Genomic DNA, 24,098 nt, shown 5'->3' with positions numbered 1-24,098 from the left:
AGACTGTGTGAAGGCCAACATTGCTCATGCTGGTTTAAAACCAGATCAGCTAGAGCAGCGTGCAAAAGACTGAACAGGTTGGTGTGCTCTCGTACAATGTGCGTGCCTCATTGATGCTCGTGAGAGGAAGAAAGGAACAGCAGCAGCCGCACCAACAGAGCCAGGACAATTCCCTTGCCCCCACTGTGAACGCCCATACTGTTCAAAGCTTGGGTTCCTCAGCCACATGCCAGTCCACAACTGATGAGCCTGTGCAAGCTCAAGATGACATCGTCGGACACGACGGACTACCTACATACAGACTTTGACAGTGGGCCACATCCCCATCTATCTGACTTGTTTTTTCCTCTTTTGATACATACTACTGATAATGGGCCATTTCCACCTTGCTGAATAGACCTTGTCAGCTCTGGCCCTCCCTTTTACTGGGACCCCACTCTTTAAATACCCCTCTGGAATGCACCCCCCCCCACTCATGCATCTGATGAAGAGGGTCTTTGCCCACGATAGCTTATGCTCCAAAATATGCAGGACTTCTTGTTGTTCTCAAAGATACAGACTAACATGGTGACCTCTCTGATACTAGGAAAATGTGTGGCTCTCCATCCTAGATTTTAAAGAGCAGGCTAGACAGACACCTGTCAGGAGTGGTCTAGGGCATGCTGAGTCCCACTGTGAGGACAGGGAACTGACTTGACTTCTCAAGGTTCCTTTCAGCCATCACAACAGGTAACAGTGCTGCCAGTGGCTCCTCTGACCTGGGCATTCATGGCTAATATTGGAGGCCTTACGTGACACACACTCCCCTCAGCCTCATATGGACCCTGTGCTGCCCCCAAACAGCAAGGCTGGTCATTGCAGTATCATGGCACAGCATTAGTGTAATGCCTACTGCTCACCAGTGACCTCCATTCCCTTACCCTAGACAGCATAGTTGGGTCTGTGGGAAAAAAAAAAACATACAAAAAAGTTTTAAATAAATTGCCAAGTTACAATCCATTATTTTTAAATTAAATGTCTTCCAATAATGCTATTGATTGTTGTCCAAAAACTTACGCTGTGGTTTCCTTGTCCATTTAATGAAGCGTACACGGCAACTAGAACTGACTTTGATGGGAGTCCATGAATGGTTTGAGGGGTGAGCGGAGGGTCTGTGAACAATTTTCGGGGGGTGACTTGGGGTTAGCTAGTGAAAAGGTTGGGAATCAGTGGTTTTCATTCAGTGTATCCCCACAGCCTGTCTGGGGAAAAAGAAATAAGTGTCATAATTAAGAAGCACATTACTTCCATCTCTGGAGCTGCGCTCCCTCTGGTCTGATCACAAGATGCCACTGAGACCCTTTCCTGTGGAACAGGCAATTTGGAAATACATCGGTGCTGAAAACTCATCTCTTTGGCAGTTTTTTCAATACAGCTGAGATCCTCTGACTAGAAAGTGCTCCATGTTCTTGCCCCTTCAAGCAGGGCCCCCCACTTGCCTAAGGCTCTAGGAAGGAGTTTGGGTGTTGGGTGCAAGCTCTGGGCTGGGACAAGGGATTGAGGTGAAGACTCTGTGAGGAAGTCTGGGTTAAGAAGTGGGTGAGGAGTCAGGCTTTGGATGCGGGCTCTGGGATCAGGGTGGGGATGCAGCAGGGGTTGAGGGGTGTAGGCTCTGGGAGGGAGTTAGGGGCCTAGAGGGGGTTGTGGAGGTGGGATTCAGCATTTACCCAAAGCAACCCTCTCTGGCATCAACTCCTAGGTGAGGGGCCACTGTGTGCTTCTGCCCTCAGGCACCATTCCTGCCACTTCCCGTTGGCCACAGGGGCATTTGGGGAGGGGGCAGCATGCAGAGACATCTCTCCCATCAGGGACATATATGCCAGCAGCTGCATGGAATGAGGGGCCAGGAGCCACTGCTGCACTGCCATCGGTCCTGATGCAGGGTGCTCCCAGGCTGTTTTAAATTGCCCGATGATGGCAAGTGTGGCTGAGGGACACTTCAGGGGGGCCCTATGGGAGTGGCAGGTGGGTCCACGGGAGATATTCAGCCTTGAACATTGGTGGAGCCAGGCCCTTGGCCAAGAATATTCCTGGTGCCTGGGCTCCATGGGCCCATGGAATCCATCATCCATGCCTCCAAGGGTGGGGTGACATGGGAAACCTGGGCTGTGTTATGTTACAACACTTTTCCCCATACACACCTTTGCCCTGGTGTTTCCCTAGGATCTGCACCCTGTTCAGTCCTTCAGCAGGTGGATGGAGGAGCTCAGCAGTTGCTCTTTCAGTAACATCTACTGAGCAGCTGGAACGCACACCACTGGTCAAAGTGACTGGTATTGCCTTATTATCACCTGCCTACTGCATAGGTTGCCAGTTCTTTTTTCTGTGTTACTACAGAGCCTAGCTCAGCAGGGCTCTGATTCATGACTGGCGAATGACACCGCCACAGGCAGCTCAGCAGCTGCAGAGAGGGTGTCTGTCCTGGCTACTGTGCTCCTGTAGCTGCAATGCAGGCCAGGAGAGAACAGCATTTGGGTGGAGGGGATAGATGACACAGAGGGCATATGCCCCAGGGATAGTACTGTAGAAGACACAGGGTAAGGAGGGTGCACCCAAACCATACATGCTCACACACAGGATTTCTGGAAAATGAAGCCAATTTATTGTCTCATAATTTATAAAAATACACAGGTACAAAAGGAGGGTCTACCCCCAGGACAGAGCTCCCACAGGCCTAACTCTGCAGCTAGGACGGGCTGAGTTCTGGCACCTCATCCCACCATATATGTAAAGCGGAGGCTGAGTGGAGCAATACTGACAGGGCCCCATTGGTCAGGCGGTGAGACAGTGAGCTGTGCGGAGAGCTGGGAAGGATCCTTCTGGATAAAGAGGAGCCATGTTGCAGTTACAGGAGTCCTCTGCCAAATCTGTTGGCACTTCTGATCACTCTCGGGAGGGTGCAGCTGAGTCCAGAGAGAAGGGGGCAGGAGCAGCTGGCTGACCTGGAAGAGGGGAGTGGAGTGGAGTGAGGTACCAAGAAGAGAAGAGGGCCCACAAGCAGGCAATCAGTGGAGCAGCAGTTGCAAAGATGACCTGTCTCTACCTGTCTCTTGATGGGACCTCTGCAGCCTGTTTAGGCCACAGGCTGGCATGTGAGACCAGGCTGCAGCGATGCTGGACTCTCAGACAACTGATAGAGCGCAGGCAGGGTGGGCTCTGTGCCAGCCAGCAGGGAGCAGCCACAGACCAGCCATGGCTACGGGTCCCAGGAGAAGCCATCAGCTGCGGACATGAGCAAACTCCTTGCGTAGCCATAGGGAGTCCTGGTAGAAGCGGGGGTCACCCAGATGCAAGGCTGTCCTCTTGTAGAAGTAGCAGTACAGCACGGCCGCTGGGGACAGTGAAAGGAAGGTGAGACACCAAGCTGGTTCAGAATGTCCTTTCTCCCACCCTCCTTCTCTGTCTGCTGGATCACTCCAGAGCAACCTGGGGACCTCCAGGGCAGACAGAGCTTCACTGAGAGCCAGCACCCACGGGAAGGGGTTGCTACAGCTCATGGGAACATAAGAGCTGTCACTGCCTATCAAACCCACCCCAATCCCAGCCTGGGGAGACTGCAGAGAAGGTAGAGGTGGTAGCCCTCTGGTGGCTCTGCCCTAAGGCTGTGTGTCTGTGGGAGGTTCCCTGGAGAAAGAAGAGTTTGTCCCTTACCCAGCCTCTGGAACACAAAGAGAGCCTGCAGCCCATCCGTCCACACAAAGCGCGTGGAGTTCTTCCAGCGCAGGTTCTGAAGGACATAAAGACAGAAGGGACATCAGGTGTGGGAAGCCTCTGCATGAGCAGCTGCCCAGCCCAACACAGAGCTCAGCATGCCGGGTCCCTTTACCCAGTGATTTTTTTGTGCCAGTACTGAGTACCGGTAGCTTTGGGGGAGGGGAGAGGAGCTGGTTGAGTACCGGCACCTTTTTATATTTTATTACAAAAAATATTTTATATTTTATTTATTATTTTATTGCCTTTACCCATTTCCTTGCTCCTCTCTCCCCTGGGCTGCTCTATTCACTCACCTCCCCCGTGTTGCTTACTCCAGATCCTCAAAGAGAAATAGCTACCTGTGCCCCCAGGGTTGGCTGGCTCCCCCTAGTGGCCATGGGGGAGAAAGGCATTCTTGCTGTACTGGTCCATTTTTCAAAGCAACCCTTTCCCAAAAGAACAACTCCCTCCACCCCAGGCCTCTCCTCATCCTCCTGGGCCCAGGCATGTAGAGGCCCCCTCCTCTTCCCTAGGAGTGGGGGCACGAGTGCCAGGGAGCAGCTCTGGGAGCACACAAAGGTTAATCAGATCAGTGGATTTATACAGAACACCAAGCCCTAGGCAAGCTTCTCTACATAGATCCTAGAAAATCCTTTAAATCCCGCTGGCCAGTAAGGGCTCAAGGGCAGCGCCAGCAAGGAGAAGCTGACAGGCAGCAGCCCTCCCAGTTCCCTGCATTGGCCCCTCAGAGGGACGGGGTCTGCTGGGAGTCAGGACACCCAGGTTCTGTTCCCAGCTCAGTAACAGTGGCTTTGGGCAAGGCATCTAGGCCCAGCTCCGCAGAAGGACACAGATGCTCAACGCCTAGAGATTTCAATGGGAGCCAGGCACCTAAATACTTCTGAGGATTTGACCCTTACCCCCACTTTGTGCCCCGGTGTCACACTCTGTGCAGTGTGTCGCGGGGTGATGTTGGTGGCTCACAGTTTTGTGGGAGGTGCTGCAAAAGCCCCGTGTGTGGCTACTCGAGAAGGCAGAGAGGGCTCACAGCTGAACGTTGCCTGCACTGCACACGTGGCAGCAAAGGCAGCTGGTATCTGGCTGACAATGCCTCACCGCAATGCCCTGCTCTGTTGGGTTATGAGAGTCAGCACAGCCGTGGCTCTTATTACTGCCATTCTGCAGCCCCAAGCAATCGATGGTTTATCATCATGCGGCTTTGGGCCAGGTACAAGACTCGGCCTGCTGCTCAGCCCAGGCTCTCAGAGCCAAGGAGGTGCCCCAGCAGAGAAATGGGATTTGTCACAGTGGGTAGCAGAGATAGACTCTGAGCAGCAGGTGAGATCAAAGAGGTGCCCTGACGATCAGGGGAGAGCAGCGCTCTCCACCCCCACTTTCAGCAGCAGCTGGGAAGTGGGAAGCCTGTGGCTGCGGCCACCAGCATCTGGTGGGGATTTATCCCAGATAGTACCCCGTGTTCCCACTCAATGATTAGCCTTGTCTGGGGGGAACCCATTCCAGCAAGGCTTTAAAGCAGGCTGGGGAGCTATCCAGGGTAAGTACCAGCCAGGCCAGGCATTCCAGCCACTGCCCCTGTAAACCTATGCCCCAGACCCCTCGACGGCCTTCTCAAGGACTGAGTTCACAACCCTGGGTTTAGCAGGCCAATGCTCAAACCACAGAGCTATCCCTCCCGGCTGCATAGGGCTCCCACACAGGAGCCAGCCCGGGATGCATTTGTTTCTCTGTTAGCCCCTCATTGGGACTGGTGAGCTTTGGGGTGGGGGTAGGGGGGCTGGCGAAGGAAGGAGGGGCATTTCAAAGAGAAAGACTCTTGCACTAATGCCCTCTTATGGGTACCACAGCTGAGGACACAGGTCAAATGCCACCCTAGCTCCAGCTGCCCACTGCCAGGAGGGTGTTGGCCAAGGCCTGGCTTCTGCTGAGCAGTGATTTCATTTTAGATGGAGCAGACATCCCTTTGGGAGGTAGTAATGGGATATCAACAGTCCAGTTGCCCCAGCTTTGCTTGGAGGGGATGAACTACCCTACTACATGGATCAGTGCAGTCCCCCCCACCCTTTTAAGGAGGAAATCCTCCAAATTCCCCACTGTGATAAACCCTCTGCCCCAGGACAGCTCCAGAGGGCAGAACCGACACCTCTGCCACTCTCTGGACCTAGCTAGCAAACAAGGAGTTGGAGTCAAATGTATTTTGAATCCAAAATTATCCCTCCAGATAAACATTCATTGTTGGCTTGCCCCACTTGGCCATGTTCCCCATGGTGGCATCATGAGAGCACAAGGCCCAGGATGCTGGCATGTGCTGAGGTCCCAGTCCTGCTCTCAATAGTGGGGTCTCGCCTTGAAGGGGCTGAGAAGACTGCTCGCAGACCTGTGTAGGATCAGGCCCCTGAAGAGCAGTAGCTGTCTGTGTTGCCTAAGGGGAGCAGAAACTCTCCCCATACTTGGTAGATGGGGCTGGCTTCTTCCAAGCTCATCCTCCCCAGAAGAGAGGGGGAGGGGAGGGAGGTACACATGCCCCAAAGATCTGAGCTGGGGAGGAACAATGCTCCCTGTCACAAGACAGCAGGAAGGCCTGGAAAGAGCTCAGCTGAGCTCCCTCCTACTGATGCTCCTCTGCCAAGGGAGAGAAGAAGAAATGGGTTCATGTCCCTTCTCCCCTTCCACTCCAGGCTCAATCCCCTTGGCTGAAGTGTGGGCTGAATCCTTCAATCCGAGAATGTCCAGGAGAGCTTCCTGTGGTCTCACCTCTCTCCTTACAGTGCCTGAACTCTCCAGGGGTGGCTTGCTGTCTCCTTATGAGACCAAAAAGTTCCACAGAGCACCAAGCCTCTCCCTGTGGAGCTGAAAGGGACGAGCTGGGCCCCACAGTAAAGCTCTGAGCACTCCAGGCTCAGGGGTCAGCCCTCCTCCCTCACAGGATAAGCTGATCTCCATCTCAAAGCCAAGATGACACACCGCTTACAGGATGTGGCAGCACTGACTTGGTGGGGCATGGGGGATTCTGGCTTTCTCTAAACCTTCATACTAGAGGGAAGCTAGCACTGAGCAGATGGGTCAGTGTCCAACACAGGGCAGGACATCAGGCCAGCTGGCTGTTCTGGGAGTACAGGAAGTGGGTATTATACTAGATGCACCCTGGACCTAGCTGCTCTGGAAGACGGTGGGCTACCCATCCAAACAGATGTGTACAGCTGTTTCTGTGTCATCCCAGAGCGAAGCCCTGCCTTACCATGACCCAGACGTGGAAGGCGACGCTCAGAGCCAGGTAAGCTGCTGACAGGACAATAGTCCCTTTGAACTTGTGGAAGAGAAGGTTGACCAAGCCAGCCTGAAAGACGAAGGTGTTGAAGAACATGAGGAAGATGATGATGATGTTGAAGAGGATGGCAATATCCTGGATGCTGTAGAGGGAGAGATGTCATGAGGGCATAGTCGCTTCCAGAGACCACAGCTCTCCCTGGGGCCCAGCGTGCCAACAAAAGCATTGCCCAGTGGCTTTCGCAGGGAGGAACACAGCCTGTGCTGGAACAACACTGTGCACCCAACCCCTGGAGGAGAAGCAGACAGGTCTGGGTAGATCCTCTGGCCCAGGCAGCCCTTCCTAGTACAGTAATTTGCTGCTTTGATAATTGAAATGAGCAGAGACAGATGTTCCTCCCCAGATCTTTATGTAACAGACATTTGGCTTAGTGCCAAAAGCACAGGCTGGCTCTGGGAATGGAGCCACCAGGCAGTCTCCCCTTGTAGCTTCTTCTCCTCCCTCACACCAGCAAAGCCAGCTCGTACCCAGTGCTTCCACGAAAGGGTCTGTCCTATCATTTCCCTTCTCCCCACTTCCTTGGCCACAGTGGCAGTGAGCCAGAAAAGAACATAGGGTTTGGATTCCCAATAAGTCCACTCTAAACACTAGCCCTCATTCCCTCCCAAAACAGAGAAGTGAGCCTGGATCTCCCATTGCCAAGAGCTAGCCCCTGCCTCCTCACATGAAGAGCACCAGCTGGATGACAGGCGCCGTGCGAAGCAGCTCTGAGAAGGAGTTGACAAAGAGGTCATAGATGAGCAGCAGAAACTGCAGGGAGAGCACCAGGCTGTAGTTACTCGTCCGGAGCATCTTCCTTTCCCAGGGCTGCAGGCCCTCAGCATGTGCATCCCAGGGAGTGGAGCCAGCTCATCCTCAGAAAGAGAGGAGCTTAGGGTCACCTCCTGCACCACAGCCTACAGCTGCGCTCTGGAGTCTGGAAGAGAAAGTCAGAAGTGGTTTATCTCCAGCAGGACCTGACCTAGGGGGAAGCTGCAGCTCAACAGAGAGCCCAACTTGGGCCACAGCCTCACCCCAAATTGCTTCACACCACTCCAGACATTATCTGAGCCCAAACTCACGTGACTTTCTTAGTTTCAGCTACCCCACCAGTTAAGCTCTGGGGTAGGGGGCTAAGATGTATACCCTTACCAGTCACAGCAGTAACTTTGGAGTTCCTTCACCCAGAAGACAGGTAATCTCATACAGAGGGGCTGCAGGCATACCAGGGAAAGATGTCAAAGGCTCCACACAGACCCATGCCCTCCCACAGATTCTCTAACCCAAGGTGCACGCTGTAACCTGTATGTCACAGCAGAGGGCTCAGGAGCTCTTGTTCTGTCTGTCCCAGGTTATCTCAGGGATATGGCAAGCCACGGATAGGAGAGAGAGAATGCATTTGGTGGGATAGGGTTGATATGACACTGGAGGAGGAATGGGAGAAAAAATCTTGGTGTGTTACAGGTGCCTGTAACAGAGAGAAAGTGCTGGGGATGGTAATGGCAGCAAACGGGAGAGCTGCAATGGTGGGGTGTGAAGGGTCACAGGACTGAACAAAGGGTGATGGAGTGATCCTGTTTGCAGCAAGTCATGCACAGTCTGAGAATGGCAGAGAACGATCCTTCCTGTGGACTCGGGGTCACGCTAAGGCAGGGAGCAGGAGACAAGGAATAGGAGCTGGGGTAGGTTGCCACACTGGGGATGAGGTTTTACCCACACATGGGGAGGAGAGAAGGATTCCTCCACAGAAGAAAAGAGAAAATGCAATTCCAAGCCAGTCCCCTGCGGTGTGGTGCAGATAGACAGTAGACCACTTCAGCTCAAGGGTAATAAATTGGGTTATCCCCATTGCGAGGCTCTACTGTACCATGTGGTCATGTACAGGTGTTAGCAGAAAGGCCAGGGCAAAACCTCACCAATATTTACAGGGGGAGATGTGCAATTCTGAGACTTCACAATTGTCTTTTCTTCTGAATTAAGGGCCATGGGGATTCAGGACCCAGGAGCTTTCTGATGCCTCCCACCAAAGGGCCACCCAATGGTTCCTATCGCGACCAGGGGACCCCCACCCCCCAGAACCTCAACTAGAGACCCCTCATTGCTTCCCACCCCACCCAGGGATCCCCATGATGCCTACTGAGGGGGCTCCCAGTAGTTCCCACCCCGACCAGTGACCCCCCTGGCCCCACCTAGGGGACTCCAATGGTTCCCATCCCACCCAGGGACCCCCAGACACCTACCGGTGGACCACCCAATGATTCCCACCCCGACCAGTCACCAGTGAACCCTCACTTAGAGCCCCCAGTGGTTCCCATCGAACCCCAGTCCCTAGCCAGGAAGACTCCGACTCTCCACTAGAGTTCCCGCGCCTCGTCTGCATAACTAGGGCGGACCGGCCCGATCGCCTCCCGTCAGCCGCAGAGCTCCGCACACACCTCCAGCCACCATCTTCCATCCCCATGGGGACCGCACAGCCAGTGGGGCCCGGCCGGCGGAACCGGAAGCGCTCCGTAGCAGGACGGCCTCCTCGCCCCTTGGATCATAGAGAGGAGGCAAGAGTGACCGCCTCTGAGCTAGGAAGGCAGCCAGACGGCGAAGAGCCCATTTCCCATAGTACCACGGGAGAGGGACGCGGAAGTGCTTGCGCAGGGGCGAAGCGATTGCGTAGCTCCTCTTGGTGAGCCCCAAGGGGGCGTGTGGTCCCTTGGAACTACCCCTCCCAGCGGGCTCCGCGCCAAGGCCGGAAGAGGGGTGCGCGAGCGGGAAGCCCGCGTGTGGCGGGGCTGTTCGGGTGACGATGGGGGTGTGTGAGGCGGGAGCAGCGGGTAACCTAGCAACCGATGCTGCTCCCCCTCCAACGGGGTCTCGCGCTACCCAGCGTTCGCTCGCGAGGCTCGGAGTACGGGGGCGGGTTAGGGAGTCCCCCCCCGCCCTGCCGACGGCGCATGGGCGAGCTTGCCCCCGCCGGCTGCGGCGCGCTCCTGGCCCAGGGCTGAGGCTCGGCGGTCGGAGTTCCGCATCAGTCTCCTTCTTGAATCTCCGTCCGGGTGGGTCCGGCTCCCCACGTCCCCAGTGACCGCCCGGCTGGCGCGCGACGCCCCGAGTCCCCCAAAGTCGTTCTGCCCCCGCCTCGGCACGTGGAGCCCCTCACTCCGCCACGTGGCCGCCCCGGCGCGCCTTTGCAGACGGGGAGCCATGTTCCGTCTGTGGCACGTCCCCCGCCATGCACCCCCAGACCAGAAAAATAGGCCTGCAGTTTCATTTAGAAGTGTGAAGTGTGGGCGCAATGAACTCAATCCCTGAAACCAGCCTGTCTGGACAACCAGCTGCCAGTAGCACCTGGGTGATCAGAGAATAATAGGAACTGAGCAAATCTCATCTGGTGTTAGCTGATGATTCATGGCTATACAGAATCCTAGAACAGTGGCTATGACTCATGATCATATAGGGTCCTGGGGCAGTGGGACAGGACAAGCTACGAACTGAAACATAAAAAGATGGGCATAAAGCCGAAGGGTTGGGGGTTCTTCTTGCCTTCCCCACTCTGCAGGAATTAGTCTTGGCTGGCTGGGGAAGCAAGAGGAGGCACTGGCCGCCTCCCCGGAATGGATGGTACTGGCTGCTCCAGAGCGCTACACTGACGAGAGCAAGCTGGCAAAGGGTTGTATGATCAGCTTGCGGCCCTAGATTTGTGACTGCAGGCAAGCACTCTGGACCTGCTATGCTTTGGTTTCTTCCACTGTCTCTATGCAACTGTTTTTGTGTGTGTGTGTGCACTGCAAATATTGCATTTCTTCAGCTCCTTCCCTTCCTAAAGCTAAGGTGCTCCTCTCCTGTGTTTCCCTCCAGCTTGAACCTCAACCTTCTGTTCAAAACTTTCTCTAGGACTTTGAGGTTGTCTTGACAAGTGATGCTGCAATAGGTTTTTGGTTCAATTTGCATCCTCCTTTCCTAGCCAGAGAGGCACACACAACCCTATTCACCAGTAATCTGGTACTTTAGCTTGATCCCAGCAAATAACTATGCTGCTTTTTTCCAGTATTTCCAACATACCAAAAGTTATTGTCTTCAGATGCTTTGTCACTTATCCTATTCAATGCTGGTGCTTCTACGTCTGCAGTGATTGGCTTAACAGGGAAATCCTTAGTCAGCTTAAATTCAAAAAGGATGCATACAAGAAATGGAAATGTGGACAGTTGACTAAGGAGAAGTATAAACATATGGCTGGAGAATGCTGGGTAGTAATCAGGAAAGCAAAAGCACAATTGGAACTGCAGCTGGCAAGGGATGTGAAGAGTAACAAGAAGGGTTTCTACAGGCATGTGAACAATAAACAGGTTATCAGAGAAGGTGTGGGGCCATTACTGGATGAGGGAGGTAACCTAGTGACAGATGATGCAGGAAAACCTGAAGTACTCAATGCTTTTTTTGCCTCAATCTTCACGGACAAAGTCAACTTCCACACGGCGGTCCTAGACGATGCAGTATGGGAAGGTGGAGGGCAGCCATCTGTGGGGAAGGAACAAGTTCTGAGCTATGTAGAAAAACTAGATGTGCACAAGTCCATGGGTCTGGATTTAATGCACCCCAGGATACTGAGGAAATTGGCAGAGGTTATTGCTGAACCTTTGGCCATTATCCTTGAAGACTCTTGGAGATCAGGGAAGATACCGGATGACTGGAAGAAGGCAAACGTAGTGCCCATCTTTAAAAAAGGAAAGAAGGACAATCCAGGGAACTATAGACCGGTCAGCCTTACCTCAATCCCTGGGAAAATAATGGAGGGAATCCTCAAGGAATCCATTCTGGAGCACTTGGAAGAGGGGAAAGTGGTCAAAAGTAGCCAACATGGATTCACCAGGGGCAAGTCCTGCCTGACCAATCTGATTAGCTTCTATGACAAGGTAACAAGCTCTGTGGACATGGGGAAGTCAGTGGACGTGATATACCTTGACTTCAGCAAGGCTTTTGATACGGTCTCCCACAACATTCTTGTCCATAAGTTAAGGAAATATGGATTGGATCCTTGGACTATAAGATGGATAGAAAGCTGGCTGGATGGTCGGGCCCAATGGGTAGTGGTCAGTGTCTCAATATCTGGATGGCGGTCTGTTTCAAGCAGAGTGCCGCAAGGCTCGGTTCTGGGGCCGGTGTTATTCAACATCTTTATTAATGACCTGGATGAGGGACTGGATTGCACCCTCAGCAAGTTTGCGGATGACGCAAAACTAGGGGGAGAGGTCGATACGTTGGAGGGTAGAGAGAGAATCCAGAGGGACTTAGACAAATTGGAGGACTGGGCCAAAAGAAATCTGATGCGATTCAATAAGGAGAAGTGTAGAGTCCTGCACGTGGGGCGGAAGAATCCCAAGCATTGTTGCAGGCTGGGGACTGACTGGCTCAGCAGCAGTACGATGGAAATGGACCTAGGGGTTATGGTGGAAGAAAGGCTGGATATGAGTAAATAGTGTGCCCTTGTAGCCAGGAAGGCTAACGGCATACTAGGGTGCATTAAGAGGAGCATTTGGAGCAGATCTAGAGAAGTAGTTATTCCTCTTTATTCGGCACTGGTGAGGCCACATCTGGAATATTGTGTCCAGTTTTGGGCCCCCCAGTATAAAAAGGATGTGGATTTGCTGGAGCACGTTCAGCGAAGGGCAACAAAAATGATTAAGGGTCTGGAGCACAAGACCTATGAGGACAGGCTGACGGATTTGGGCTTGTTTAGTTTACAGAAGAGAAGACTTAGAGGTGATTTAATAGCAGCTTTCAACTTCCTGAAGGGGAGCTCTAAAAAGGAGGGTGAGAAACTGTTCTCAGTGGTATCAGATGGCAGAACAAGGAATAATGGTCTGAAGAGGGAGAGGTGTAGGTTAGATATTAGGAAAAACTACTTCACCAGGTGGGTGGTGAAGCATTGGAATGCGTTGCCTAGAGAGGTGGTGGATTCTCCATCCCTTGAGGTTTTTATGTCCTGACTGGACAAGGTCCTGACTCGGATGACTTAGTGGGGGTTGATCCTGCTTAAGCAGGGGGCTGGACTAGATGACCTCCTGAGGTCCCTTCCAGCCCAGGGATTCTGTGATATGATCAATATTCGCGTAGCCTTCCCCAAAACTATCAGCGGTGCTTGTGTTTGCAAATTTCTTTTCAATTAACACCTGTGAGAAATATTTTTCCTTTGCCCTCACCACCTCTTTATGTTTAGTCACCATACAGTTCCTGTCTTCATTTCTTGTGCTGTAGTGTTCCTCTTTTTTTTGCCAACCCCAAACCCAATTTCCTGCTGTTGTCTTCCTGCAGTTTTCTGTATAATTCCTCTTCAGTCTCCATTCTTGTCTGAACAACTGCCTTTTTAGCCTCCTTTAGCCTGTATAAGTGCATTTTTGACTCTCATTATCAAGGCTTGTTTCCTAAAGCTCTTTTGAGTAATTTGTTTCACTCATGCTTCAGACTTCTCCCACCAGCTTGTTTTCTCTACATGTTGTTTTTTTTCTCTGAAGGCCTCATGGCTTTTTAAGCCAGTCTCATGATTTTCAGGGCTGGACTTACAACTTGTGGATGTTTGAAGTTGGTGCTCCTGTATAAGATTGGACATCAGAATGGGTTTCTCTCCCTTTGAAATCCTCCCACCATCTCTGGAGCATCCTCTACCAAAGGGTTGGAGTTGGAATTGCTCCATTTGGGTCAGAGGCAGCAAGGGTCCTGAGGATCCTCTGGCTTTGTGGGTTTAATGGAGAGCTGGGAACCAGCAACTCCTGGGTGCTGTTCCCAGAACTGCTTTACTGCCTGGGTTAAACAGACAATGTGTTTGTATAGCACCTTCCATCCAGCTCTCTCAAAGTGTTCTGTGCACCCCAGCTCTCCCTTGGCAGCAAGAGGAAACTGGGGATCAAGCCTCGTGATCCCCATTTTTCTGGTAGGGAAGCTGTGGTTGAGGGGCTCCAGAATGAGTCAGCACTGGAACAGTTGATGCAAATGATCACAAGTGCCACAGCTGTGCATAACTGATTAAAACCAATTAGTTCCTGCTGAGAGGTACTTGCTGTCTGGCCGGATCACTTAGCAGCCTTATCTAACCTCTCAGGGCACAAACAGAACAATATCCTGGCTAGGAAAAGGTGCTCTTCGCATACGTGCTGAAAAACGTTATTGACAATGCTCCAATCAGAATCCATTGGCCTATGGTGCTGGGCACTATGCGTATAAGAGAGTGTAGACCTTGTCTGAAAGAGCTTTCAATTCCTAGACTCCTTTCCTGACCTCCAGGCACAGGATTCCTGTAGCTACAGACAGTAAACCTTGTGTCACCACCTGGTTAATCCATGTGTGCTGGTCTGCACAAACCATAATGGATGGGACTGAAGGGCCCTGCATTTGCATGTGTAAAAGGAATGACACTAGATTGGGCTATGCAAAGGGACTACCAGATTTTGCAGCCACCCACTCCCAGAGTGAGCTCAGTGGGACATGGTAGTGTTCACTGCTAATAATCTCACCCATGAGCAGCCTTTTTTCCTCCCTTGGGGTAGGTGGGGGTATTTTTAGCAGTGGATGTAGATCTCTAAGCAAATGAGGTGCCACCCTCCAGTTCCTGAGAACTTACCAGTGTGTATTTAGTTACAGGGTTGGCATAACCCTGTGTGAAACGCCTGTCCCATCACAGAAAGACGTCCCTCCCGATAGCAACAGCTCAGCCCAAGGCCAGACTGGGAGCATGTACGACAGTATTACAGGTTATTTAGAACCTCTCAGTGCTTCTTGGCAAGGGGATTACAAGACTAGCCAGATCCTGGTGTGTGTTGTTTGATTCATCAAAGAACATCATGTGAGGCCTTAAAGGAAAGCTGGGGTCATGCTGGTCCTTCATGTCATTGTATGTATATTTCACAGCCTTTTAGATTGGGTTGTTATTGTGTACACCCCAAATGTGTTTATGAAGTCTCATGGCAGAACTAGCAAAAAGGTTTTTGGCCACGGCATAGCCATGCTGGGGCTTGGCTACGAGAGAGACAAGGTGGATGAAGTAAGATTGTTACATTCATTTCTGCTGGTCAAAGAGACCAGCTTTCGAGGCTGTGCTGAGCTCCTCTTTGGGCCTGGGTTTTCTGTCAGACGCAGGATGTCTAGTCCCCTGTCTGTTGATGTATCCAACAAGCACTGTAAGCTGACACAGTGGAGCCCAGCTGATTCAAATGTGGGATGTGACCACAACAGGATAGCAAAACACAGGTCAGCAAGTCCCCGGTCTTACCCTGGCTCAAGGTGCAGTGAACTCTGGGAATGCTCTTTTGTCCTGCACCTAAGAAGTAATATGACAACTTTGAAGAGCAGTGACGCATACACCTCATCGATGCTCGTGAGAGGAAGAAAGGAACAGCAGCAGCCACACCAACAGAGCCAGAACAATTCCCTTGCCCCCACTGTGAACGCCCATGCTCTTCAAAGCTTGGACTCCTCAGCCACATGCGAGTCCACAACTGATGAACCTGTGCAAGCTCAAGACGACATCGTCGCACACGACGGACTACCTAGATATCTGAGAAGTAAGCGGGCAGATCGGTCACCTTGGGGGAAACGGAATCGCAGCCTTTGCTGAACTGCTGCAGCGGACGTTTGGGTGATTTAAAGTGGCTTGAGACAGAAGGCTAACCTCTGTGTAGTCTTCTGGAATCTGGCTACAATTTTGTTGTATTTTGTTTCCATCTTCCTCACTCACTATCTTGAGTCTTGAACTTGTGGTACTGTATTATCCTAATTGCCACTCGAAACATAGGTCAGTACTGTGGCATGAGACCAGGAGCTGAATCGCTCAAGCTGGTGTGCATGCTGTCCCTGTGGGGACAGCCCCAGGAATACCTGCACTGGTGTTCGATGAAGCGATTGAGTATCACAGAGGAAGTTTCGAAGGGGAGCGCAGACTGGAGAGCGCCGGCTGGTAACCTGCAAAGTGTAGTGAGGGCTGGCCTAGTTGGCAGCAGGTGGCTTGGGTGTCTAACAGCCTGACAGTGTCAAAGAGCTGGCACCCAGTTAAGCACAAGCAAGGCTCCCTCGGGTTGGAGGGAGGGGGCTGTACAGGAACAGAACGGTGGGGTGCTGTCTGTTTGGAATGGGGTGCACAGGCAGAGCTGGGGGGCCCTGGGACTGGACTAGCAGGTCATGCTGTGGAGATGGGTTGAGCTTTGGCTGAGCTGGGCAGGGCAATGCGCCCTACTCCCTGGTACGCTGCCCCTTGCCCCCAGCCCTGCAGTCAGCTCTGTGGTGTCTAAGGTGTCCTTAGTGCCATGCTCCTCCCACTCCTGGAGGCTGTGCAGTGAAAGCAGAAGTTAGCAGGGGCTCGTGGGCCTCTGCCTTCCCACAGGAAGTGCAGGTGCAGCCGCTGGGGTGGCAGTAGGACGCTGGGGAGCTGTGCTGAGGGCTCTCTCTCCCTTTCACTCCAGCACTGCAGGACTGAGTGCTGGTGTTTGGAGGATCTGAAACCCCTGGACTGGATGTTGCTTCTGCTCTGTTGCTGATCAGGTTCTGTTTCCCCTTGGGAAGGCTGCTGGGTACTGCTTGGGGTCACGTCCCAGCTGGGGCACTGGTGGTGATCTGGCCAGACACCGGTGTGGGGCGGGGGCTGGCTGTGTGTTGTGTTTGTGGCTGGCACATGGGCACAGCCTCCCCTCTGTGTCGGTCCTCAGAGTGTGAGTGCTGCGGGGCAGGGGCTGATCTCCTTGGGAACGCAGGATCCCTGCAGCCCTCTAGGGAAAGGGGTGGGAAGGCACTCTCACTCTCTGAGCACTGGCTGCAGGAGCAGGGTTGTCTAAGATAATCTCTGCCCCAGGGACTGTTCCTGCTGGCTCCCAACGAGCAGGATCTGTGCTCCTTGGCCAGGACAGTCTGCGGCTTCTTCCCCACCCACCTGCAACTTGTTACTTAAGACTGCACTTAAACCAGCTGCTGATCTGGCTTGTTTAACTCTGGAGCTCCACCCACTCCTGGTTCTATAACTGGCTGTTGGATACACGAGGGTACTGGCTGGCAGCAGAGAGCAGAGCCTGGGGGAGGTGAGGAAGGACGGTCAGTGGGTGAGTGAGCCAGGAGCAGGCAGAGGTCAAGGCTGAGGAGTGGGCAGGCAAGTGGAGGTCAATGCTGAGGAGCAGGCAGGCAAGGGGTTGCAGGAGAGGGAAAGCAGGTGTTGGATCTCATCGGGGGAAGTGCAATGGGTGGTTGGATCTCAGCTGCGGGGGGCTGCAGAGCCTGGGGGGGATGGGGCAGTGATTTGCCTAATGTGCAGTAGTGTATGGGCTGGGCAGTACGATCAGCTGACCTGGGTTTCCCCCCTCAGGTGCAGTCTCTGCTGGTGGAGTGATGCCTGTTTTCCAGTTCTTGCCATTCTCAGCCCTGCTGGGCACCCTGGGGTTCCTGTGTGTGTTATTCACAGGCTTCTGGGCCCAGCACTGGCGTGGAGGCTTTGCCTGGGATGGGTCTACCAAGATGTTTAACTGGCATCCGGTCTTCATGGTGACAGGCATGGTGGTGCTGTACGGGGCAGGTATGTGGGAGCTGTCTCTGGGCTGAGGGCTGGCACGCTGGGCCCTGGGCTGGTTCTGAGTGTGCTGGCCTGTCTGTCCTGCAGCGGTGCTGGTGTATCGGGTGCCCATCTCCTGGACTGGCCCCAAGCTCCCGTGGAAGCTGCTGCATGCAGTGCTGACCCTGGCAGCCTTTGTTCTGGTTGTGCTGGGGCTTGTCGCCGTCTTCAAGTTCCACAGCACCAACAGCATCGCCAACATGTATTCGCTGCACAGCTGGCTGGGCCTGGCAGCGGTGCTGTTTTTCTCTTGCCAGGTGGGTGCCCAGCCCCCACCTCTTCCCGTTCTCCCTCTTGGCTGCCTCTGCCCCAACTCGGTCCACTCCATGCCCCAAACTCTTCTCTGATTCCTCTACAGTGGTTCATGGGGTTTTCTGCCTTCCTGTTACCTTGGTCACCCACCTGGCTGCGGGTCCTCTACAAGCCCATTCATGTCTTCTTTGGCTCCACCATCCTGGCGCTGGCCATGGCAGCATCCATCTCTGGGATCAACGAGAAGCTCTTCTTCAGCCTGTGAGTGCCAGAGCTGGTCTGGGGCACGGGTGGGTCTGTTTGGCTGAGGGCTTCCCCCACTGCTTGTAAAGCACCTGACCAGGTCAGTGTTGCTCAGGATCCTGTCTTGGGCTGGGGTCCACACCAGACCTTCAGGGAGGTGGTCCCTCTCACTTTTTCCATCAGTGCACAGAACAGATTTTGTTATATGCCCCAAGGCATGGGGGGCTGTTCCCCGCGAGTAGAAACGCACACGGCTGTCTGCGGGTGCTCTGCTAATCAGCTGGGTGGCTTTTGATTCTCTCCTGGGCAGCCACCCAAGCACACAGCTTACAGGGAACATGGTTTCAAGGGGAGTATGCAGAACAGGGCAGTGATCCACCCATCTTCACTCCCGGCTTCTGTTAGTTGGAGGTTTGAGGTCATCCCAAGTGTGGACAGGGTCACCTCCCCCTCCACATCTGTGACTGACCACTACAGGCAGCCAGCTGAACAGGGACAGCCCCGGAGGGAAGCTCTAAAGCAGGGGTCTTGTACTCCCAGCGCATGGGCCATCCCTGGCCAGGGGGATAGTGCAATCTGGCCTGGGACTCCGAGCAAGCTGGGGCTTGCTGCCGCTGCCCTGCCCTGCCCTCCCGTGTCCTGGCCCCGAGGCTGTGGCTTTGGGGATCGCTGGGGGTGGTGTTACGCAGCGGCAGTGGTCACCTCTCCTGCACTCGCTGCAGCAGCAGGAGCCACAGGGAAGCGGAGTGCTCTGGGTGAGTGCTCCGTTCTGCTGCACTCCACTTCCCCATGGTCGCTGGAGCGGAACGGGGAGGCAGGGAGGGTGTGACTGCTGGTGCCGTGTGACGCCAGCATACCCACCACTGGTGATGCCCGAACCCCTGGCCTCGGGGAATGGGGTGCTACGGGGGGGCAGGGCAGGGCAATGGCAGGAAGGGGGTGGGGTTTGGGGGCCAGTAATGGATGCCCTCCCCCAGACTCCTGAGAGTCTCAGGCCAGATCACACCATCGTTCTGGCTGGGAGTCTGAGACCCCTGATCTAAAGGCTGGGCAGGCTTGGTGCAGAGAGGACAACCAAGGGGAGACTCAGGAAGTGTCCCCAATTCTAGGACCCCATTCACGAGGCTGTGGAGCTCTATTAGGCAGGAGTGGGTGATGATGGTGACTGAGCAAGGTGCCAGGGAAGTGGCCAGAACTTCCTGCTTTGCAGATGGCCCAAGGTGTGGCCGGATTGTAAGTACAGGGACAATGGCTGCTTTGCAATGTGGGAAAAGTCCCCACCCATCACAGGGGGGAGCCAGCAGGGTTTTTCCCACCCCTCTGGACTTCCCAGAGGGAGCTGTGATTGCAAGTGGCAAGGGTTAGTGCTGGTTCCGAAAGACGGCAGCAGCTCCCTCTCTTCCCTCCCAGGACGAACGAGACCGTTCCCTATGCCCAGCTGCCCCCCGAGGCCTGGTTCGCCAATTCTCTAGGGATGCTGATCTTGGTCTTTGGGTTGCTCGTGCTGTGGGCTCTCGCCACACCGGCCTGGAAGCGCCCAGACTCTGAGTCACTGGAGGCCCATCAGGTACAGAGTCCACATGGCTGGTGGCTGGGGAGTTGGGGGGCACAGGGATTAGGGAGGAGCTGGGCATGTGGGGTGCTGCAGGGAGGTCAGAATTGGAGCAGGTGTGGGGTTTGAGAGGGGAGCAGGAAGCCTGGGGGTGGAGCTGAGGATGGACACATGAGCAGGAAATAAGTCAATGTGCTGCTGCTCTACATGGGATGACTCCTGTTACTGTGAAGAGAGCAGGAAAGCAGAAGCTCAGCCCATGGAGTGAATGGGGGCATTAGTCAGTCGGGAATGTGCAGTGCAGCAGGGTGGTACTGCAGGCCAGGGTGGTTCTGGAGCTGCCCTGATGGAACACAGAGATCCTGCCTGGAGTTCCCTTCTGAAGTGGAGCTGGCTAGGAAGTGAGATGAATAGCTCTCTTGTGAGCTCCCTGTAGAGGGAGCTGGAGGCTGGCTGGTACAAGGCGTGCACAGTTAAGCTCTGAGGGGCATGGGCTGCTGCCTTGCTCTGAAAATGAATTTCAGGGTGCGTTCATGTGAGCAGCCTGATCAGTGGCCATGCTGGCCTGGGGCTGAGCCAGAGGCTGTGCTGAGGCTGAGATGGTTCCTGCTGAACCTGGAGAATAGTCCTGCAAGAGGAGAGTAGATTAGCTAAAGCCCTGGGATGCCAAGCACTGGCCTGGCAGAGCCCACTGGGAGGGGGTTGTCAGACAGACAGCCCCCCCCCCACCACTGGGCTCTGGCCTGTGGACTGGATGGGAGTGGGCAGTGCTCTCCTAGGTGAGAACTGGGGGTGACTGGGAGGCCAAGGACTACACGTCAGCCTGTTCAGCGCTTCTTCCACAGCTGCCCTTGTCCCCTCACCTGCTGATGCAACATGAGGGCCTGTGCTGCTTCCGGAGACATGGGGAGGCAAGGCTGGTGGTTTCAGAGTGGGTGGATAGCCAGGCTCTGGGAGGTGGGGTTTGGGAAAAGGAATATCCTGGGGCTCCTGGGAGGAGAGGGGTCTGGCCTAAGGGGGATCCTGCACCCCTGGGACCAGGTGTTCCTGAGAGGGTGGGTTGTGGCACTGGGAAGGACTCAGCACTGGGCACAGGAAGTGCCTGGCTCATGGCCTCTTTTTCCACAGCCTCTGCTGCATTAGGGCCAGCGATGCAGCTGCTGGCCAGGCCTGCAGGTGATTGACTCTGACAAGAAGGGCAGCCTGGGGGTCTTGCAGTGGGCACTGACCCATTGCCAGTGCCAAGGGGAGGGGCTCTTCCTCCTCACCTGGCTGCTCTCCCAGAGCCCTGGCGCCTCCCGTAAGGGCTTCTGCATGTGCTGCTGCTTCCAGGGATGCAGCAGGCAGCCCTGGGTTAGCTGGGCTCTCTTGCCCCTGTGCTGCTGTGCCTGAGAGGCCCTGGCTGCTGCTGCATCCTAGATCACTTGGAACAAAGGGCCCTGCTTTGTGGTGCTTGCTCTGGCCATCAGCTCTGCAGGGGCTGTCTGGGTGGAAGAAGCCTGTGCTGGGTGCTCAGCTGTAGGAGCATGCATGAGCCTGGTGCATCCATGGGCCTGTCTCCCACCCATTTCTCTTTCCCACTGCCTGCCTGGCTCTGCCCCCCCACTTCTTCAGCTCTCCCACACTGTGCTCCAGCCCCCAGGAGCATCTCTTGTAGGGCACAGAGCATCTGCTATCCAGGGGGTTTGCTTCAAGCGCTGGGTATGCGCCCTCTCCCTTCCTGGGGAGTTCTTGGCCCAGCCCCAAGTGGAGGAAGCAGGTAAGTTTCCTCCTGCCGGGAGAGGGCTACAGAGCAGAAAGCTGAATTCATTATCAAGGCATTGCTGTGATGTGCAGGTGAGCTGGGGAGTCCTGCTGCCCTGCCCCAGATTGTCATGGGGATGCGAGCAGGGGAGGAATGGTGCAGCTCTAGGAGATTGGCTCTTCTGCCATATCCTTTACTGACGACCTACCACCAAACTGTACTGAGTTTCTCTGACTAAGGGAACAGCCAGTTCTCAGCATCCTCCCACCTGCAGCTTTGTTTGGATCTAGGTGGCATTGTCCTCTCTGGGCCTACATCCCCAGCACCAGCCTCTGAAATCCTACTACTGACCCTCTGCCTTTCCTTCTTCACTTGAGATGTGCCTCGCTCTGGCCTCAGCAGGCCCTGAGTCACCAGCAACAACTTCCAAGTGCCTGGGGCCATGGAAGGAGGCTCTCTAATACCTGGCTCATTCAGTCTGCCTGGCTGGCCTCTCCCCTTTGCCAGCCCAGTAGGTACAGGTGCTTTGAGCTGTATCTCCTCCAGTTCTACCGTTGGCATGACATTAGCTGCATAAGTTGCTCACGACTCTGGCACCTGACCCAGCCAGCACTAATGAAAATGGACTCGTAGCTCAGGCATCTGCCGCTTGTTAGCTGGCCATGCTCAAAAGATTTGAGCCAAGGTACTATCCACTTAGTGCTGGGTCTGCCAGGGTGCTGTGGTGTTCCCAGAGCAGATACTTTCCCCAAGACAGAAGGGTGGGGGTACTTGGTGTGTGTGCTACTGCAGTTGGTAGGGGAATGATGTGCCCAGCATGCCTGCAGAGGTGGTTGTAGGGGGACGGGTGTGAGATGTCGAGCTGAGAGAGGCAGTTAAGTGTTAATGGGATGGGAGAAGCTGCCTTCCCAGCCTATGGGGTAGTGGCACAGCATCCATCAAAGGCCTGGCATGTGCTTTCAGGAAGGTGAAATCAGACTCTGTAGCTACAGCTGCCTGGAAATTGTTTTCTGGCTCTTGGGAAATTCTCAGGTTTACAGAGGTCTGGCTTTGGCTTGAGCTGGGCTCTGTTGCAAACCCTGACAAGCATTTCACATGGACCATCTCAGCCCCTTCTGTTTCAGAGGGGCAGTGCCTCTGTTTGGTTTGTTACTTAGCACTGTAAAACACTTCCTTAGGATGTATGCCCCCTCCTCGGATGTTCAGCTAACTCCATGCACCCTCCCCCAGTGCAATGCTGTGTCAGACCAGCTTTTTCTGACAGGAAATGTCTATCCAGCCCTGTAGACAACCCTGAAATATCGGGTGGCTTGGGGCAGAAGGAAACAAAAAGCCAAAGCAGGTACTGAAAACTAGCACTGTGAAATCCCATGTAATTGCTCCATGGGTGGGCTAACCTACCATGACACGCTGGGACCCTGGGCTGCTCCCACTGAGCTGGAGCTTCCCTGCCCATGGCACTGGCGAGGGGCACTCCAGCCCAGATGGAGCAGCCCCAGTTCCCATCATCCCAGGTGCACTGGGAGCAGCCCCTGTTAGTGGCAGGGGGGCTGTTCCACCCTGCTTGGGCTGGAGTTGCCTCTCCAGCCACCACACACACACGGGCTGCTCTGGCCCCACTGGAGTGCACCCCCACTGGTGGTGGCCCTGTAGGACTGGAGCAATCCCCTGCTGGGTGGGGGGGCTGTTCCAGCTCCTACTGGTTAACATTAACATCCCTTGTGGGAGCAATAGCTTCTGTACCCAGAAGAGACAAGATACAACCCAACCACATCGTGCTGAGCACACAGGCATTGGGGCATGAATGAGGGTGACCCTTTGGCAGAGAGAGCTCATGGGGGTAGCCTGGCCCTAGCTGCAGGGAGAGGAGCTGGCTGCCAGGTCCGTGCTCATGGAGGTGAGGAGTTACAGCTCCAAGATCATACTCTTTCTTGAGGGGATGAAGGGCATTCCCAGCCTGCTGCATGCCTGTCTCCCTTATAAGCTTGGCTCAAGCACATGGCTTCATCTCCTCTCTCTCTAGCAGTAACATGTTAATAGTTGGGCGCTTCTGGTATCTTGCTGGGAAACTGTATACCTGAATGGGTTCTTTCAAAATGCTGGGGCTGCCACAGGCAGTGCTCCCCTTGGTTTAATAAATGGTATCCTGTGAGAACTGGAGTCAAGGGGGTGTCATCTTCAGGGGAGGAGGGAACTCTGAGTGGGAAAGGGTTTCCAGAAGTTGCTGCACCTGATTGGGCTGAAGTTGAGCACACGGAAGAGGGGGACTGGCCTTTATAATGCATCTGCCCTGGAGAGAGCCCAATCCAATTCTGGGAACAAGGTGAGCCTTACTGAACCAGCGCCCCCCCTCAACTGAGACAGGCCAAAGCCCTGTGGTGTGGGTCCTAGTCGTGCAGGCTGCTGGAGTGAGGACAAGAACTGGGCCAACCATTTAACTGTGGGGAGCGGCTGGTGCCTGCCAGACACTCTGACCTGTTGCTTGATGAATTAGCCTTTTGTTCATTGGCAAATGCTCCAGGAGAGCAGAAGGCACATCACAGCCATGGCCAGAGCTGGATTTCCTCACTGCTCTAATTCCACTTGGTTGTTTCCCCTTATGGCCCTATGCTAATTATATAGGCTCAGGTCTCGACTCCCTTGTCTCCCCCCAGCAACGCTGCCCTGTCCTGGCTTA

At 54.3% G+C, this 24,098-nt stretch overlaps 2 protein-coding genes across 6 annotated transcripts; one reads left to right on the top strand and one right to left on the bottom strand.

Annotated features, from left to right (window-relative positions):
• Positions 1-2,624: 2,624 nt before the first annotated feature.
• TMEM138 (transmembrane protein 138) lies at positions 2,625-9,658 on the bottom strand. 3 transcript variants are annotated; one of them, XR_012646058.1, is made up of 6 exons: positions 9,493-9,658; positions 7,743-7,994; positions 6,989-7,160; positions 3,691-3,766; positions 3,083-3,370; positions 2,625-2,981 (listed from the first exon to the last, which is right to left on the bottom strand). XR_012646058.1 is itself a non-coding variant. In XM_074998029.1 (5 exons), exons 2-5 carry the CDS (start codon positions 7,868-7,870, stop codon positions 3,258-3,260), a joined length of 489 nt encoding a protein of 162 aa, XP_074854130.1. In that variant the 5' UTR covers positions 7,871-7,994; positions 9,493-9,658; the 3' UTR covers positions 2,625-3,257. The 3 variants fall into 3 exon arrangements, 2 of the variants coding, with proteins under 2 accessions (XP_074854130.1, XP_074854131.1); XM_074998029.1 differs by having other exon boundaries at positions 2,625-3,370; XM_074998030.1 differs by lacking the exon at positions 9,493-9,658 and adding an exon at positions 9,350-9,424 and having other exon boundaries at positions 2,625-3,370.
• A 36-nt stretch (positions 9,659-9,694) lies between these two features.
• CYB561A3 (cytochrome b561 family member A3) lies at positions 9,695-23,562 on the top strand. Of its 3 annotated transcripts, none has more exons than XM_074998026.1 (6): positions 9,695-9,734; positions 17,388-17,594; positions 17,679-17,887; positions 17,989-18,143; positions 19,536-19,692; positions 20,806-23,562. In XM_074998026.1, the coding sequence occupies exons 2-6, from the start codon at positions 17,411-17,413 to the stop codon at positions 20,818-20,820; spliced, it is 720 nt and encodes a 239-aa protein (XP_074854127.1). In that variant the 5' UTR covers positions 9,695-9,734; positions 17,388-17,410; the 3' UTR covers positions 20,821-23,562. The 3 variants fall into 3 exon arrangements, with proteins under 3 accessions (XP_074854127.1, XP_074854128.1, XP_074854129.1); XM_074998027.1 differs by lacking the exon at positions 9,695-9,734 and adding an exon at positions 10,017-10,104; XM_074998028.1 differs by lacking the exon at positions 9,695-9,734 and adding an exon at positions 16,507-16,576.
• The last annotated feature ends 536 nt before the right edge of the window (positions 23,563-24,098 follow it).

Source organism: Carettochelys insculpta, chromosome 6, assembly GCF_033958435.1.
Source record: "Carettochelys insculpta isolate YL-2023 chromosome 6, ASM3395843v1, whole genome shotgun sequence".
NCBI lineage: Eukaryota > Metazoa > Chordata > Testudines > Carettochelyidae > Carettochelys > Carettochelys insculpta.
The sequence above is the reverse complement of the archived record's forward strand: the minus strand, read 5'-3'. Positions and strand labels throughout refer to the sequence as shown.